Raw genomic sequence first — 17,078 nt, 5'->3', positions numbered from 1 at the left:
AGTTCAGGAGCCCCCAACCATTTTGAGCCTGTGGGCACCTTTGGAATCCTGACACAGGTTGGAGGGCGCAACCACAAAATGGCTGCCACTGGAGGTGGAGCCAGTAATGAAATGACTGCCACAGAAGGCAGAGCCAACCAATAAATGCTAGGGAGGGAGTTTATGCATAACTCTAATAGTAACTCTTCAACGTTTCAGGCAGTAGCTCTGCTTAATAAATACTTTTCAAAATGAATGTATTATTTAAAAATAATTTTCATGCATATACCCCGCTTACCTTCAGTCACAGTGAAGATTTTTGTGCCTGTGGTGGCAGCTGCTGCCAAAACATTTCTTTTAAAAAATCGTACAGTCAATCAGCTCTCCAGTGGCTCTGCTGGGCAAAAGGCCCACTGGCCATACCCATTTTCTAAAAGCCTTTGGTGGGCACCAGGAAAGGTGTGGTAGGCTCCATGGCACTGACAGGGACCATGCTTGGAGCCCCTCTCTAGCTGGTTGGGAAACATGACCTTGCAGAGGGTTGGGATATCATTGCCACATGCAGACCTCCTGTTTGCTGCAGTAGGCCTACACTGATAGTATGTGTGCACATCTGGTGTGCACATCAGAAATGAAATTTTGTTCTAGCTGTCTGTGTGTATAAACACAGCACCCATGCAGGGAACTACTGTACTCTTCATGAGGATATCATTTTCAGTATTTGAAAATCAACATTTTAATGTAGTTAGGAAATTATGTTGTAATTGATGACTGCACAATTTATTACACAAGTGGCCCTCATTATTTGAATGGAATGTTGTAATAGAAAAGGTGGAATAGTGTTTACTGTGTTCCTTGAAGAAGTCTCGGAGAAATTGGTACTGAAACCAATCATATAAAACCACAATTTTAGAAACCACAAATGTTGTCTGCAAATCGCATTCAATCTCAGATGCTCACAGTCTTGGCAGATTCTGGATATTTAACAAGGAAGCTATGATGGTGATGGACACTGCAGTAGCAAATAATGTAGTAAGTAAGCAGTAAATTGGTGTTAGTACAATTACTGTCATAGAAGGAATCCGGCACAGGAGCTGGCTTTTTGTGAATAGTTGTCATCAGAACCTTAAATCCTTTCTGTTCAGTCTGAAGACAACTAAATTTGCTTTTGCAGGTTATAAGAAGAAGCAGTGAAGAGGAAAAGCTGTTATGCTTGGTCCGACAGCGTGCAGGACATCACTGTCAAACAGCAGTCATTGTGATCCTTATTTTGGCTTGGGAAGGGATCCCCCACCTTCTGGCTGACACCCTGTACAAAGAATTGACGCAGAGTCTCAGAAAATACGGCTGTCCAACAAGTCGTCGATGCGCACTCAACGAAGAGTAAGCGAACCCTGTAACATTGATACTGTGACGCACGAAAGTCTTATTATCAAATCCAATTATCTTTCTGAATCTGATTACCCTTTTTAGATTTTGGATTAGTCATAATATATACCGTTTGGGGGGAAAATACAAAGGACCTGTCATTTTGCGATGGTGTTCCTTCTGTATGGTAGGATTGAGCAAACACTATGAAGTGTGTGTGGGAGGACAGCATGAGCTTCCTGCTCTGCATTTCCACAGCTGGCAAAGCAGGGACTATATAAAGGCAGGAGCATTAACCTTCATCTTTTAAGGGGTTGCCCTTGGCCAGGCCCACAGCTTGCCATGCTTCTTTTGATGCCATCTAGGGATCATAACCAACCCTTCTTAAATCAAAGCATGGGATCTGTCTCCATGTCTTAGGCTGTTCTCAGATGTCACAGCAAATGGACATTAAGCTGGCATGTGCACAACCATAGCTTTTTGCCATGTGCACCTTGCTCTTCACTCCTCTCTCCTAGCATGGGACATTGGTTTAAAACAAACTCTGGTTACTAACATCATATGATTGTAGGCTTAGCATCCTGGCTTGGAGAAGGGGGGAATTAACTGTGATTAACCTTCATACCTATCTTCATACCTTTGTGGTATCCAGGGTATGTTTTAAACTAGGGTGAAGAGGGACATGGGAAGGATGTGCAAGCATGGTGATAAGCCAGGTCCATGTACAACCCCATTCTTAAATTGGTCGTGCTGGTAAAACTGTTGGTGAACAGTTTTCTGAATATTCCTTTCATACTTATACCAGGCATGCATTTATAGAATCTTGCTGTTCAGCTAGCTGATGGCTGCTCCTTATTTTTCCATAGTCGTACATGTGCCTGTCAAGGTCTTGATCCAGAGACGTGTGGAGCATCTTTCTCTTTTGGCTGTTCGTGGAGTATGTATTATAATGGCTGTAAGTTTGCCAGAAGCAAAGTCCCTAGGAAATTCAGACTCCTCACAGATGATCCCAAGCAGGTAAGTGTCTCCCCCTCCACTCACATACTCTTTTGTCCTTCCATAGAGTTTCTACTGTTACTTTCAATGGCTAATAGCAGAGACAGTGTACCATCATCTTACCACTCTTCCAGTACACTTCATTAAACATTCAAGACAACTTGGTGTCTAATGCAATGCCATTGTCCCCCCATACACCTATCACTTCTACATGGATTTCTATATGTAGATTCAGCACTAAGAGAGCTCTAATAATAACCAAGCCTCTTGTATGTTGTCAACTTATAGCATGCTTTCCTGAATTTTTTTTCATTCAATTGTGCAGTTTTTCACACATCATCCTCAACTGCCTCAAATACCTCATAGTTCTTCTGCATCTGTTGGATGGGTACCAGCAATCTGTAAGTGGAAGGCACTGATGGCTGTAGATATCCTCCCCAATAGTTCTATCCAACCCTAAGTTGATTCATGGGGTTGTAGGACCCATATGGACTAATAGCCACATGGGTTAGGGGACTGCAGTGATGGAGGGTAGGGTAGTGGAAACCACCCTCCTGCCTCTTCTGCAATCTGAGCTGCACTGAAGAAGGGAGAGAGGATGATTTTACCCTCATTCTCTTGTTCAGCACAGCCCCCTGACCATGGCTGTCCATTCGCATGGATCCCCTAACCACAAAAATCAGCCTTCTCAGGGTCAGAAAAGATTGCAGTGAGAAGAGGAAAAAGATCTCTTTCCACCCATGGGCGCAGTGTCCTGCCCCTTACCACTCTGCTCAGCATAGTCTGACGCCTTCCTCCAGCTTAAGTAACTTTTCTGCCAGTGGAAGAGCCTCAAGTTGGAGGAAGGCGCCACGTTTTGCTGAGCAGAGTCATAGCAGACAGGTCATCGTATGCCCTCTGCCCACTCAAAAATTCATCATTCACCTTCTGCTTACCTTCAAGGTGTTTAATATAAACATAGTACCGATGTTATAGATGAAAATGTCCCTGGGGGAAAAATCACTTCTTGGAGCTGTCTTTCTCTTCTTGTACCTTCGTTTTAGCTAAATGTTGATTATTGATCATTTTGCAGATGACATAAAACTAGGATGTATAGCAATGCAAATACAGAAGAAGATAGATTCAAAGTACAGACAGATATGGATCATGTGAGGAATTGGATGGAGTGAGATGAGGTTAAATGTAAAGATAAAACCTTTTAGGTAAGAATAGCATGTAGTATAGTTTCAAAGATAGAGAGATCAATTATCTCGAAAAGAGTCAACAAAAAATACTGGGCTGTTGCTCTTTTTGTTTTTGTATGTGGGTGAGTTTATGGTATGGTATGCTCATGCAAAATCCATACAATATCCCCCAAAGCAGTGTAATCAGAATTACTGTGTTATGCATACATACTCTGGATTCCTCATGCACACAGAGGTGTCATTGGAGAATGGTCTAGAGTTACATATGAATAGGCTTTTACTCACAAGGTAGCTAATACTTGGCAGTGTTTGGCCCTGCCTACCTTTAGGTGCTCTTGGGGCTCAGTCCTGTCTTTCCTTTTCTCCTGGTAACTGAAGGGCACCCTCGCTTGGGGCCATTCTTGGGTCCCCGTGCTGCACACCCTGGCCCATTGTGACACAATTGCACTGAACATTCCATACCAGACTTTGGCTTTCATGTTAAGGCAGAAACTGGGGAGAAAGGAACCTGCCACATCTCACTAACCACCACCTGTCATTCCTTTATACTTCCGTGTCTTCCTGGGATTAGCCACTCCAGTCTTATTTTGTGATTTTTTTTAAACATAAGGAGGGAACCCCCAAGAACTACCCTTTCATGAAAGGTTGTATTATTTATTCCGTTTAATTTTTTAGTATAGTTATTGAGACGGGGATGTTTTCCTGTACTCAGAGCTTATTGGATTGCCTGAATTCAGATCCTTGCATTTCTAAAGCCACCAGTGGCCTCAAATCTGTTAACAACAGATATTAATACAGGTAGACTATCCCTTCTCCGGACAACCCATATCTGGACTGATCTGAAAACCAGACCCTTTGAGCTGACGTGCAGGCAGATCCGTGCTGCCTTTCAATGTTTCCTCTCACCTAAAAAAATAAAATACAGGGTACACTACATCATAGGTGGAGACTGAAAGCCTGCCAGTGTTAGTTAGTTTGTTGTTGTTCCTGTTTGACAGTTGATACAGGTATTCTGGTGAGATAGTTACACCTTTGCTTTCTGATGGTTCAATGCACACAAAGTTATTAAAAATATTGTTTAAAATTACACTCACTTTATGTGTATAAAGTGTATATAAAACATAAATGAATTTGGGTCCCATCCACAACATATCTCATTATTTATATTGAAAATATTCCAATATACGTAAAGATCCGAAATACGGACCACTTCTGGTCACAAGCTGTCCGGATAAGGGATACCCAACCTGTATGTGCATTTAATGTTTTAGCTTAGCTAGTACAAAACAGGGTGATAAATCTTTATTAACCCCCATCGAAATGAATTTTCTTCATCAAATATAAAAGCTTAATTTAAAACAAAACCTTTTTTAGTCTTTGGGGTTTTTGTTGTTGTTAAACAGACCAGATTGCGGGCCAGGACGTCCCTAGCTCGAATGTTGCACTGATCAAGAACTCAGTGATCGGCCTTAGCAAATGTATCATTTCTCTGCTTTAGCCCCCTTGCTCTCATCTCCAGTATGGAGATTATGGTAATGCTGATTTACCTTATGGGGCAGTTGTAATGGTTACTGAAATAATGTGTGGGAAGCACTTAGAATTCTTTTGAAAATGCTACATCAACTCTACTCCTATTAAATAACTAAGATGGTTGTAATGATAAGTATTATATAGTGGGTTCCCAAATATGATATTCTGTATATAGAACAAATATGTGTCCATCTTTTTTTGCCACCAGGATGCCTCTTCAAACATCTCTGGTAGCCATTGGACTCAAATGAAACATGGGCAAAAGAGAGGGAAGCTGGGCTTGCAAGTCCTTTGCGAATTCCTTTTTGTACTAAGTGATTGATTCGTTGACTTTTCCATTTGCTGCTCAAAGTATGTCATGGTTTACTATCATAGCTTTAAGAGTGCCTATAGGCTAGTCTTTCAAGCCGCAGGCAGTTGAAAAAATACCATACCAGGGCTGTGTTCATGTTGCGCTCATAATTTTACTGACTTGCCTCACAAACTATAAAATGTATGATGTTCATTCTCTTTCTCTTTGTCCAGGAAGAAAATCTGGAAAATAATTTGCAAACTTTAGCTACTGATGTGGCTCCACTGTATCAGAGACTTGCCCCTGATGCTTTCCAGAACCAGGTAGGTTTCAGAAAATAACAAAATTTAGACACACAGTGTCCCTGTACTCATAATTTTAAATACTGCTGATACAGAAAATTCACACAGCCCTGAAGGTATGAACTAACAAAAATATCAGTGTATCTATTGACAAGTTGGTCGTATAGCAGAATGGTCAATTCCTGTTTAAAATGTTAATCACGGTAGTCCAAAAAGACTTTTACAATAGATAAAATTACATCATGAAGCAATTTGCCAATTTTGCAGCTGTACTGCATCTCTGAACTATTATCGGGTTTTTATGTCCATTTGCTTTTATATACTCACTTTTGCGAGTCCTCAGCCTTCAGTAAGGGTCAGAATTCATAGATACATAAACAGCAGTAGTATACCAGTATCTTTCATAAAGCGTTCATGCAACCGTTTATTAGCCTCCTTCAGATGTCACAAGCTGACTGCAATTTAGTTGTAACTAGAATGAACCTGAAATCCTAGACTATCACACCGCTCCTCTCCCCCCCCTTGCACCATTTACAGTGCTGAACTTGAACCTGTAAGTTCTCAGTCTAACTGCAATTTGTTTGTGGCATTCAACTTCAGACTCTGTTGTTGTGTTAATGATGTCTGAAAGCAGACATCGTAGGGTGAGTTTAAGTGATCGCCAAAGAGTGGCTGTAACCATGTAGGGTGCTGAGTAACTTCAGCTATGCAACAAGCCAAACACTGCTGTGCTCCTGCAGCTGTGGAAATCTGCAAAAGCAGAGAGCAGGCTGTTAATGCCTGTTGGAGAGTGAGGTTTTTTGTGTGTTTACTGAAGGTACTTCATTGAGCATGCTTGCACTGCTAAGTGCTAAGATATGGGACTCTCAGTCATCACGTGCTAGTAGCTGATTCCAAGAAGGCGTTTCACAGGCTTAGATAAAATGTTAGTTAAAATACAATCCTGAATGTAGTTATAGCTTTCTAAGCCCATGGCGCTTGAATTTTGCTGAGGATTGTATAGTTAGCGTGTTACAACTCTCAGATTTCTGCTTCTAGGTTTTCTACTTGCTAACCATACTAAGTTGTCCGCTGCAACATTCTAGGCTCCTAGCGCATATTGGTTGAATGGTTATAATTGATTCTAACTGCTTGCTTGTATATTGTCTTGTGCGCTTGTGTGTTATGTGCCATCGAGTTGCTTCCAACTTATGGTGACCCTATGAATTAAAATATTGTCTTAAGTTCTTAAAAGTTAATTTTATTTTCAGATTCATTGTCCAGCGGATGAGTCATAAACGTTTGTTAACAACCATTACAAGAAAATGTATAGATTTATTTGCTTGGAATGAAAAAGAGCCCTGAAACTGATGGTTGTGTGATGTTCTCTCATATCACCTTACAATAAAATCTGATTATCTTGCGCTTAGGTGGAAAACGAGCACCTGGGACCTGACTGTCGGCTTGGGTCCAAGGATGGTCGTCCATTCTCTGGTGTCACAGCTTGCATAGATTTCTGTGCCCATGCCCATAAGGATACACACAACATGCACAATGGAAGCACTGTGGTATGTAATGTTTCTGGATCCTGTTCCCAAAGTGCTTAATTATTTCACTTGGAGCCTTCCTGTGGCTTTCTTGTTTTATGGGATTTCTCATGGGATTTCCTTCATCTCTGAACCTTTAGCTCTCTACTTTTTTGCATTGCAAAGTTCAGTAAAGGAACCTCACTTACACAGTATGGAATTGCAATAAAGCTTTCTTGGTTTGTTAGAGTTTATTGATGTAAATATTGCTTAACCAGAGCTGTAATTCTTTGGTTTTTTCAGTGCTATGCCTCATTCAGTGAAAATCACTTGCAAGGGGCCCTTCCAGTTGACAAGATTAAAGCTCATGTTTTTTTAGCTTGAGAGAAGTCTGGATCCAGAGTGTGTGTATGTGTGGTTTTTCTAGAAACTGGTTTGGTACAAGAGCTTTTTAAAGGGTATCTGTGCACATGTGCTGTCCCTCCCCCATGTCTTTTGGATCCTGGCATGGATCTGCCACAGTAAAAATCCACCTTTTGTTTTTTTTATCCTAGAGGATCAGAGGTTTGGCTGCACAAGGTAAGACTACGAGAGTCCGTATGAGACTCTGGTTGTAGTCAAGGGAAGCTTTCAACATGTGAAGGTTCTCCACTGCAGGGCTCAGAGCTGCACTTACTGAAATGATTTTTTTCATATCTGTTTTTTTTTAAGTATAGAAGACCTGTCCTATGTTGACTCCAGAAATTCAAGCATTTGGGTCTAATGAATTTGAGAAATAACAGTGGGAAGCAAATAGTGCAAGTCTGTTTCTTAATTTTCTGAGTATCTCTCAGTACCAATGCGCTTGTTTTCTCTCATTGGTTTATCTTGAACTGTACATTGGAACTGGTCATAGGAAAAGCAGAATGTATTTTTCTGCTTTACAGGGGGAGGAGAGAAGAAAATGAAAATTCAGACAGCCCCATAACCACATCAATTTGAAGGCCTCATGCCAAACCAAGGGGACATAACTCCAAACCTCATTTCAAATCTAGCACCACCTAGTTCCTCTTGACCAGAGACTCCTTCCCTTGAATCTGCACTGTGGAACCTCAGGAAGCTGTGCTGTCTTCCTTCTGCCTTTGGACCACCCAGAAAGAGAGGGAATGGCATTGCATGGCCATCTTTAACACAGTCGTCAAAGTCTGCTTTTCTTCTTTGTGACCTCTGTCTACTTCCACAGTTAGGTTGCGCACCGATGGGCAGCTCCACTGGAACCTTTTAGAGCTTTACTTCAGGACAGAGCTGATGCTCTTTTCCCTTGGGCAGAACAGCAAAGTCTCCCAACACTTCCTCCAAGGAGCAAGCGCCTTCCCACTCAATTTCCTTCTGACCAGAGTGGGTCAGCTACAGACCGTCTCAGCAAGCTTTGTTTTGATCTGTCCTCTTACAAGTGCAGTCTTACACAGAGTTACTCCAGTCTGAGCCTGTTAAAAGTAACTCTGCATAGGATTGCACTGCCAGTTAGAGCGGCTTCTTGACCCCCCCTTTTGTCATTGTTGTAGCTAGTAGGGCAAGATTACTGTCTTATTTCGTTTGACTGTTGCAGACAGCATTGTAGAAATGGATTTATGGACAGAAGTTCAGCATTGCCAGATTTGATTAACTATTATGAAGGTAGCAGCTGTGAGAGAATGTTCATAAAGAAAATGAACTAGAGCGAGTAGGTCTGTCTAGGCTTTATTGTGGCATCGCAACTGTGATAAATTCTTAGTGGGGTGGGGAAGTGAGCCCTATCATTATAGGCATTGTGCAGTGTTGGAAAACTCAAAGTAGATTTAAGCATCAGCATTTCATTGCTAACATCAGTACATTATTGTATAATGAAGCTGCAAGTAAATGTGTTGGGAGGCATGACTGTATGGAAAGCAAATTATTTATATAACATTATGGTGGAGAAAACAATAGGATAGAATACTACTAGGAAATGGTGGACAAAATGCAAGGTGATAGACTCTCTGATTTCCAGGAATGCTCAAATATAACATCATCTAAATTAAGGCTAAAATGTAGTCAAGTTAGGCTTAGATCACATTTCGAAGAATTTGTGACAGGAGATAACAGGTTTATTTGGAAATTATATGGCTGGTTTTTGGAGTTGGGTATTATGGAAGCCCATTTGCACCAGATTAAATGGGAGGGGAGATCTTACAACAGAACACTCTCAGTTTGACATCCTGTTCCCTCCAAACTGATGTCTCTTTCCCTAAAGGAAACTTCCTGCAAAGGACTATTTTAGTGGCTATATAAAGTTTAGTCGATAAGAAAATAGGAAGAGGTAGATGTGAATAACAAGAGTTTAATCTAAAAAAATAAACGTATTTTCCCCAACTGGAAAAGTATGTGGGAACAGATTCGGAACCGATTTCCTTTTTCATGAGCTTCCTTGTATACTTTATCATTTCTCTAATATGGAAAAATTGAACAAGGAAAGTGCCAAAGTATGAAATTAGCCTCTTATAAGGCCCCAAAGGGCCAGAAAGAATAATTAAAGTCTTGACGCAAGTCTTGCAAAGGGTAGGAAAGTGTGAGCCAAGATTTTCTCTCAAATTCTTAAATACAATCCCAGGGGAAGAATGTAATCTAAATTTATGACCTGAGATAAAGGAAGTTGTTGAAAGATTATTAGATGATATTGACATACATAGGAACAATGGTCTTTGTTTGCCATCTCTGTGATCTTGTTGAGTTGAGAGTTTCTTATGCATCTAGTTTGATTTGTACTGCAGAGTCCTTATGGGATTCTATATGGGTCAAGCAGATTTGCTGCCATAGCTCAAACTAATGGAGGGTTCGAATGGAATTACTCTATTTATGTGAAAGGTCTAGATTTTTTTTCTTGTATGTGTCATCAGGAAGAAGAGGGGACCATCTCATATTTACATACAAGTTACAGTGATGTATTGTAATAAAACACCTTTTGTATATAACTTGTTTTAGCAGGATCATTTTACATTCAGTGTTGTCTTCTTTCAGCTAAATATAGGCACTGAATTCATAGTATGTGGAGGGCACATTTTAGTTCCCTTTCCTTCACGTTAGCTGAGACTCCAAAGAATTAGAACTTTGATTCCTTTAATAAGCTTAGTAATGCCTGTGGCTATCCTAGTGGATCATCATTATTATTCACTACTTAATTCAAACTAGAATATTTTAATAACTGTGTGTTGTTCCAATCTCACTTTAATATTAGGCAGTTGAATGTCTTAAAATTTGGGCCATGTTGCATAAATCAAAACAGGTAAATCAGTATATAAAATTGAGGTAAATTTTGTACAGAAATGCCTGTATTTGAAACATATGCTTGTTTAGGCTAAATTATTCTCCAAGCTGAAGCAGGGCATGCTTTGGAGGGGGGGGCGTGGCTTTTCCTATCTTACTGAAAGTATAAAAGGGAAAATCATGTCTAGTTCTGAACTGGGCCATAGAGTACGGATGAAAAAAACACATAATGGGGACAGACAGAGAATTTTTCTACAAGCCTGGTGGAAAGCCCCAGGTTTGCAGAAATATATGAAAAGTAGAAAAATACATTTGCAGTTTTAAAAAAATCCAAATCATAGAAGCAATGTCTGCTTCTTTAAGAAAAGCATGCTAGTGAGATGTCTTGAGACTATGTTGGGAGATCTTGATGGCCATTTTGGAAGTTACTAGGCAACCCGCAAAATATAAATTATAGGAGTGACGTATGGTAAAGTAGGAGGGGAGGAGCAAAATATGTAAAAACGGAAAGCTGAAGTTGCGGGAAAGGAACCGAAGAAGGTGGCAGGGGAGCAGAGGTTGTGAGGAGAAGAAGCAGACAAATGAAGAAGGGCATGTGAGAAGAAAAGGACAGAAACTGTAAGCAATGCTAGGGAGAAAAGATTAAAAGAAAGAGGGAGAGGGAAAATGAGATCCCTACCACGTCCTTACCGACTTGCACTATGAACCTGTTTTTACTTCGTTTGCTTCTGTAAAACCTAACTCGGAGTTGATGGTACCATTTGTTTTTTGTTAGGTTTGTACTTTAACAAAAGAAGATAACCGTACAGTGGGAATGATACCAAATGATGAACAGCTGCATGTGTTACCCCTTTACAAAATTTCACAAACGGATGAATTTGGCAGAGAGGAGGGACTGGAAGCCAAGATAAAAGCTGGAGCAATACAGGTGCTCACTGCTTTTCCCCGAGAAGTTAGAATGTTAGCTGAGCCACGTAGAGCAACAAAGAAGAAGAAATCAGAAGCAAAGAAGGTGCCTGTTGAAAAGCAAACATCAGCAGAAAAGAAGCATCCCACGCCTGTAAAGGGGAAAAGTGGAGTGCTGCAAAATATGACTAAAACGTCACAGAGTTTAGGTATGTAAAACATACTGAGTTTAAAAATTTTCCTGTTGTTGTTAGAAATCTGCCAGTTAGTGGGTGGTGCTGACTCTAGAATTTGGAACTGACAATAAAGTTCCTTGTAGGATTTGGCATCAGTATATTTAATAGTACCCAAGTGGAGCTGAATGCAGTATGAGGAGGGACAGTGTCTTGGCTGTAAAGATCTGAAAATTGCTGTATGCTTGCACTAAAAGGCAGAATGGCAGTCCTATTGATTTCTTCCAGTTCTTTTAAAATCCGGGACAGAGTACTAGTAGGGGCGCAGAAGTGGCTAGGAATGGTAAACTTCCACTTATGTTGAAAGGATATAGGCTTGTGCCTGTGAAATATTTGTTGCAGTTTTCATACCACTCAGAAATAGTTCCCACATGATTATTTCAATGATGCTGTTCTCAAACTTGATTAGCAAATTATTACTGTTGACAGTATATGGTGTCTTGGAGTCGTCTTTGTTCTCCTTGTCCTTTGTAACCTCACCCTCCCCAAACCCGCAACCTTCTCAGTTGTATTTTGGACTGCTGATGCCTTTCCATGATTCGTTCACCTTCTTTCTGTACCACTGCAACCTCTTCTTTCTTGTCTTTCCTTCCTGGTCTGTCTACCATCTTCAGTTCATTTTCCTCAGCTACTTTTTCTCTGCTGCTGATGCTTTCCTTCTTGCCATGTGCTTCATAATAATTCAGAGGTTCCACTTCTGACTTCCTTCTCAGGCCCTTGACTGTGGGCAACTTCACATGTAGTTTCTTTTTTCATAGACATCACCTGTTTCCAGGCAGAAGCCTCTTTTCCTGTACATGTAGGGGCAAAATGCTGTTGTGTGCAAACTTGCGTGAATGTCTGCTTTGCTGCAGCTATGCTTCTCCCTTACAGCCCATTTTCATCCAGCAGTCTGTTACCTCCTCTTAAACAAGATCCCCCATTTTTAGTTCCTGATCTCTCCCTTTAATTTAGTCTTCCACGTTAGATGCACCATTTGTCGCCCAGGCAGGGGCATGGTCTCTTCTGTGTTCTCTACCGTCATGTGTCTGATGCATCATTAGTACTAAGGCTTGGATAAAATCCAAATCTGCCTTTGCAACAGAAGAAGGGCACTTCTGTTTGTGTGTTTGTAGGGGGGATTTCATCCTTCCTGCTATGGCTGCCCATGCTACCTCCTTTGCCATTCCTTAGGGTTCTTCTGTTTGGCAGGGAGGCACAGGGCCAGGGGGTGGGGGCTGGATCAGGAAAGGGGAGAGAAGTTCATCCAAGTTACATGGCTGGAGCACTGCTTATGGATCACTAGATCAAAATCATAAGTATTTATTTAAAACAGCTTTATCCTGCCTTTCTTCCTGATCAGGGTCTCCAAGGCAGGGCACATAAAAACATTAAAACATTTGAACAATTAAAAACATTTAAAATTATAGAATAATTCAATATAAATATATAAACAAACACCAAAACCAGAGAGGAGGGCCAATAAGTATTACTGGAGATATGTCAAATGAAACAAAAAAAGTAGTAGTAGCGGATATTAATTGAGCTTTGATTGTTGTACTTTAATATAATCAGTCCAGAAATTAGGAAAGTGCTCTATCATTCTGTATGTGTCTGATTATGGACCTTAATTTAGGATAGTGCTTTTATTACTTGTTCATTAAACACGGCAGGATAGTTCTTGGCCAGGGATGGACAATGAAGACCCCATGAGTGCATGTATGTGGACCTTGAGATACTTCCGTACAACCTGCAAGCCTTATTAGAATTCTGAGAAACCTAACTTTCTTTTCATGACAACAACATTTTTTGGCTCTCATAGCAAAAGAGGTGGTTTTAAAATGTAATCGGAAAAATGCCACAAGGTTGTAAAAAACAACATTCAGGAGAAGTTGAAATTGTAATTCTCATAATGCAGTTTTTATGAACAGTTTATGGGAAAATTAAACCTTTGAAACATTTTTGTGTTTTCCCCTTAGGGAGCAAAACTAATACATTGCAACCTGGAACAAAAATGGAAACTGGTGATCACCTTTCTACCATAAAACATAATTCAGACACTGCTAAAAATTGCTCTGTGTTAAAAGAATATGCTTCTTCCTCCTCTTTAAAGCTGGATAGCTTACATTCTTGTTCCCCATTAACTCAAAAACCTGGTGGTTTAATGCCAGTGACTAATAGTCAACAAGATTTTTCAACTCCCTACGGGTATTTTCAGTGCAGTAGTAACAAACCTCATGTGACACCCAAAGATAAGTACTTTGATGTGTCAGCCAGTGATCATACTGAAATTTTGCTGGATGAGAAGAGGAATGGCATGCCCCCATTCCTTCAAGACCGTACTATTTCAAAGCCTGCATCTTACAGAGAATCTCTTCCCTGCACACTTGAACAGGAAGTAGTCAACGAGCAAAGTTGTGAAATGAAGTTGGAAAACTCTTCTGCCTCACACTTGATGAACCCTGATCCATCAGTGCTGTTGAATGCTCCAGGAGAGGTGATCAGAAGTGAAATTTGCTCTTCCCAGGAGAGTCCAGTGAAAAAAGGTGCTTTCAAACAAAACCCAAATTGCAATTCCACCACTGTGGATAACAAGCCAAGCAGTGAGCTCCTAAAAAGCACCGATTCTGAAGAGAAAGCGGAGGAAATGTGGTCTGATAGTGAGCATAATTTTTTGGACAGTGATATTGGCGGGGTAGCTGTGGCACCATCTCATGGCTCCATCTTAATCGAATGTGCACGCCGTGAACTACATGCTACGACGCCTATTAAAAAGCCCAACCGGAATCATCCCACACGGATCTCTTTAGTCTTCTACCAACACAAAAACTTAAATGAGCCAAAACATGGGATTGCCCTGTGGGAGGCAAAGATGGCTGAAAGAGCAAAGGAGAAAGAAGCAGAAAGATTGGAAGCGGAAAATACCAATCTGCAGCCCAATGACAAGAGCGCACAGCAGGCCAATGCCACCAGAGAGATTTTCTATGAAGACAATGAATTCAACCAAATTCCCTCCCGCCGAGCATTAACAGTAACTCATGATAACATCATAACGGTGTCTACTTACGCCCTCACACGGGTTGCTGGGCCATATAACCATTGGGCATAAATTTTCATAGCAACTATACAACCTTGCCTTGGAGCAGTGTTATACAATAATTTTTAAAGGTGCTGTTAAAGAACAAAGCCTTGTAAGGCTTACTCTGTTCATCTCAACCGTTTGAAGGCTGAGATTTAAAAATGAGCTTTTTTTCTTAAACTGTGACTTTATATATTTTAACATCTGATGCTCAAGCACATTTTAAACAAAAAAAATTGTATAGCTAAATGATTTTGGCTAGGTTATTTAACCCTGATTGAATTTATTCAGTTTATTACATTTTTGGAATTTATACTTTGGTGCTTTGAATCGTCTGTTTACTACAAATGGGCTTTTTATAGAGATTTTAACAAATTTCACCTTTTATGATGTAAAATCAAGTTAAACAGTATTAGCTATACAGAGCTCTTGGTGCTTAATCACACAGAACAGTTAAGGATAAGCTGATTTATTTCTTCATGGTGCCATTGTTCTGACCGCTTCCAATCATTGCTATAAAGCCCAATTTTAGGATAAAGAACCAATGATGATTTTAATTGTGTATAGATTGTTCACATATGTATAGCTGTATGTATGTGTTGTGTATAAGCACGCACACATACTCTGTCACACACTATCACTAGTGATGGTTGGGGTTGTAAGCTGTAAATATATATATTTAAAAGCACTTTCTATTTTTAAAGTTAACTTGAAATAGTATAAGGATCACAGTAGTCTAAAGTTTGTGCATTCTCTACCAAGGATTTTTTTTCTCACTCGGTAAAGTTCCATACAGCTATAACAGTGAATATATACTAAGAATATTTGTTTTTTAATTTCTTCTCCCGCTCCTTTTCCCATTGAATATTTCTGTTTCTAAGGAAAAGGTAATTAAAATGCAGAAAGTTCAATATTTCCAATATTGAGACATTGTGTTCATATCTGTATTGGTATGGAGTGATCTTTGGTTTTAAGCATGAATTGACCATGGTTTATTTTAGCAATAAGTGCATAAGTCTCTATTGTATGGAACACTGCAAGTTATATGACACAACCAAATGTTCCTAATGCCTCAGGGGTAGAGTTGTTATGGGATCAGAAACTGCCCCCTTGAGTTGCCTTATTAATATTTTGGAAAGTAGAACCTTTCCAAAAGAGAGAAATTTGCAGTATGAGTGGCTTTGGAATAACTTTTAGTTTTATTAAGCTTCCCAAATCTTCATCAGCTGTTGTCAATTAAATAACATATTCTGTAAAATCTTGTCTGCCGCCTCCTCTATACTAAAACAAACAGTGGCATCTAAGGCTGATTCCCACAAAATGTTTCATGTTAGAGGGGCCATAACTGAGTGGGCAGAGCACATGTTTTATATGCAGAAGGTCCCTGGCATCTTCAGTCAGATTTTAAAAAGTGTCTCCCATAGCAGGGCTGAGAAAGATTTCTGCCTAGGAAAAGCAGAACCAGTATGAACGCACTATATTGGGCTACATGGACCAATATTTAATTCAGAATACATATCATATACCTATCTCAATTTGAAGCCAAATTACATACTTTTCTACGTTTAACATCATAACTGTTGAGCTTGTTGACAGACCACTGCATTTTTACACACACATTTCCTCCCTTATGTGAATTATGTCTGTTTTGAATTCAAACAACATACTTTTCTATGTTTTACGTGCTCAGATCCTCACCACATTTTTTATCAGGTACAAACTCAGCCACATGTCTTAATATTGCTGTGGGGACTTTGATCCTTAGGTGGCACCTAGAGATTTCCTGCTATTACAATTTATCTCCAGAGGATCAAGATCAGTTTATCTGGAGAAAATGACTACTTTGGAGGGTGGATTCTGTGGCAAACCCCTCCCTTCCCAGGCTCCTCCCCTAAAATCTCCAGGTATTTCCCAACCCAGAGCTGGCAATCCTATTGGTCCTACAGTGGGACTTGGGTCTTGCCATTTTCAAAGTGATTACAAGAATTTACTGATTTGTTCCTTAAAACATGGTTATAGGGTAGATCAATTAAGTTTCTTGATCAAAAGGCCATAGAAAAACATAATGATCCAATTATTAAGCGGGGCTGAGCTTTAGTGGTCAGTCATAAGCTCTGGATGCCTCTTGCATCTCCAGTTCAGAATTTCAGGTAAGCTGGGCTGGGAAAAACTCCTGACAAAGACCCTAGAGAGCCATTGCCAGTCAGGTTAGACAATACTGGCCTAGAAAGATGATCCAACTCAGCATAAGGCAGTGCTACGGGCTCCTAAGACTTAAACAACAGAAACAGTCCGGGCCAAGATGTGACTGTTTGAAATGGACCCCTACACAATTCCATCCCTAAGCCATCTCCAAGCTGTTCTTAACAAATGTCAAAATCTAGGCAGCCTTGTAATGCAAATTGCTAGGTGTCAGAATGTCGCCCCCACCCCCAAACACGCCTTGATTATTTTAATTCCCAGA

At 40.2% G+C, this 17,078-nt stretch overlaps 1 protein-coding gene across 1 annotated transcript in view; it reads left to right on the top strand.

Moving 5' to 3' along the window:
• Positions 1–14,780, top strand: part of TET1 (tet methylcytosine dioxygenase 1) — a 94,726-nt gene extending 79,946 nt beyond the window's left edge. The window contains exons 6-11 of the mRNA XM_056849998.1: positions 1,154–1,362; positions 2,214–2,364; positions 5,583–5,672; positions 7,061–7,198; positions 11,193–11,532; positions 13,515–14,780. Of these exons, the coding sequence (XP_056705976.1) occupies positions 1,154–1,362; positions 2,214–2,364; positions 5,583–5,672; positions 7,061–7,198; positions 11,193–11,532; positions 13,515–14,644 (2,058 nt within the window). The 3' untranslated portion in view covers positions 14,645–14,780. The remainder of the gene's footprint in view (positions 1–1,153; positions 1,363–2,213; positions 2,365–5,582; positions 5,673–7,060; positions 7,199–11,192; positions 11,533–13,514) is intronic.
• Positions 14,781–17,078: the final 2,298 nt, after the last annotated feature.

This window comes from Euleptes europaea, chromosome 5 (assembly GCF_029931775.1).
Source record: "Euleptes europaea isolate rEulEur1 chromosome 5, rEulEur1.hap1, whole genome shotgun sequence".
In the NCBI taxonomy this organism is placed as follows: domain Eukaryota; kingdom Metazoa; phylum Chordata; class Lepidosauria; order Squamata; family Sphaerodactylidae; genus Euleptes; species Euleptes europaea.
The sequence above is the reverse complement of the archived record's forward strand: the minus strand, read 5'-3'. Positions and strand labels throughout refer to the sequence as shown.